The sequence below is a fragment of the Egretta garzetta genome, unplaced genomic scaffold (assembly GCF_000687185.1).
Source record: "Egretta garzetta isolate BGI_Z169 unplaced genomic scaffold, ASM68718v1 scaffold347, whole genome shotgun sequence".
NCBI classification, from domain to species: domain Eukaryota; kingdom Metazoa; phylum Chordata; class Aves; order Pelecaniformes; family Ardeidae; genus Egretta; species Egretta garzetta.
In genome coordinates, this window is record NW_009260184.1 from 428355 (window position 1) to 430022 (window position 1668).

General features: G+C 58.2%; 2 protein-coding genes across 2 annotated transcripts in view; both read left to right on the forward strand.

The window, feature by feature from the left end:
• FHL3 (four and a half LIM domains 3) overlaps positions 1 to 1668 on the forward strand; it is a 34446-nt gene that overhangs the window by 20691 nt on the left and 12087 nt on the right. Inside the window, exon 6 of the transcript XR_004842415.1 lies at positions 238 to 256. The gene's annotated coding sequence lies outside the window, so the exon portion shown is untranslated. The remainder of the gene's footprint in view (positions 1 to 237; positions 257 to 1668) is intronic.
• The window catches only part of SF3A3 (splicing factor 3a subunit 3), a 10609-nt gene continuing 9516 nt past the window's right edge, over positions 576 to 1668 (forward strand). The window contains exon 1 of the mRNA XM_035897443.1: positions 576 to 587. Coding sequence (XP_035753336.1) covers positions 576 to 587 — 12 coding nt within the window. The remainder of the gene's footprint in view (positions 588 to 1668) is intronic.

A 1668-nucleotide genomic window follows, 5' to 3' on the forward strand; every position in this document is an offset into this window, starting at 1 on the left:
CCCCAGAGCCGACGGGAGCTGCACGGCTCTGCCTGCTCCTGCCTGCAGCTGGGCGGGAGGGAAGGGCTAATTCCCGCTCCCAGCTGCCTGCTGGCGTTTGCCCCTTTTCCAGCTGTAGCTGCACACAGGTTCAGACAGCGTGTCGGATTCCTGTGCCGGTAATGCCTTGTCCGAGCTCCCCAAACCGAGCACGGACCTGCCTTGGCTGCTCCTGCGCCCCCCCAGGTGATGGGTCAGGAGGCTGTGGCGGTGCTGGGTGAAGCTGGAGGCTGGGGCTCGGCCCCACCACAGTAACAGGCAGGTCTCCAGGGCAGTGGCTGCAGGTCCCAGGGCTGGTGGGAGAGCCAGTGTTGAGGGGTGAATAGCTCTCCTTTGTCTCTGCTGTTAGGAGGTAGGAATGTGGTTATAGCCAGGCTGAACCCTGCAGGCATCCTCTGAACACTCCCCCAGGTCTTTTTTGTTGTCCCTTTGTCCCCACCCCACCGAAGGTCCTGGGGAAGGGGGGGGAAGGAGCAATAGCTGAGCACAAGTAGGTCTGCTCCCCTCATCCCGCCTTTCCCTCCAGTAAAACCACGATGTTCCCCCTGGTCTGTCCCACAGCCACAGGCACAAAGGCTGCTGCTGCGGCGCGTGGCACCAAGGGGCTGCAGGGGCTGCGCTGCTGCCCCGGGACAGCACAGCACCGCCCGGAGCAACCTTCTCCCACCGGAGCAATCTTCTCCCACCGGAGCAAACCTTCTCCCACCGGAGCAAGCCTTCTCCCACCAGAGCAATCTTCTCCCACTGGAGCAAACCTTCTCCCACCGGAGCAAACCTTCTCCCACCAGAGCAATTACCTTCTCCCAGGTGTGCTGCCATTCGTGGGGTGAGGAGGAGGGAGGCCACGCAGGGCCCGGTCTTGTCCCACCTTGACCCTCCTAACGCCAGCAGCCCAAAATAGAGAGGCCATGTGGCTGGATGGGACATTGCTAGATTTCAACTTCCCTTTCCAGGGATGAAGTTTCATGCAAAGGGAAATGGAAGAACACTAAGTTCAGAATCTTATCTCCGTTTTTATTTTTAGACAGGCATTCATCAGGAAGAAATGACATACTTTGGGGCAGCCTGGGGTGCAAGAGAGTAATTAAAGGCAATAGTCTTACCTTCAGCATCACTCTCCCTCAGTGAATTGGCTGTTCCCAGGGCAGGATCATGTTTGTCTGCCATCATTAAGCCCAATTTTTTTGTTGTTGCCTTTGGCTTAATTTATCATGCACGGTAGAAAGATACAAATAATTTATTTGTGAGTTAAAATGTAATGATAGCTTTGCATTTGGCAAAGTGGGGACAAAGCATCGGTGCGATCTCTCCTTGGCACTTGGGGTGGATCTGAAGGCGGCGATTAAAATCCAGCTGCAAGGGGAAGGCTGCAGCCGCCGTTTCTGTGGGAGGACTTCCACCGGGACCGCGTCGCTCAAGCGCAGCCGTGTCGTTGGGAGGCCTGGCAGGCAGCAAGAGCCCGCGCCTCCCAGGCACCAAGGGCAAGAGCTCTGCCCCGTGAGCGGCGGTGGGGCTGCACACCACATCCTACTGCTGCTGGCTTTTGGGCACCTTCCAGGTCAGGCTCCGATTCGTGACCATGTCACACTGCTGGAGCCTGTCAGCTCCGCCCGCCCCCGGCATCCCCCC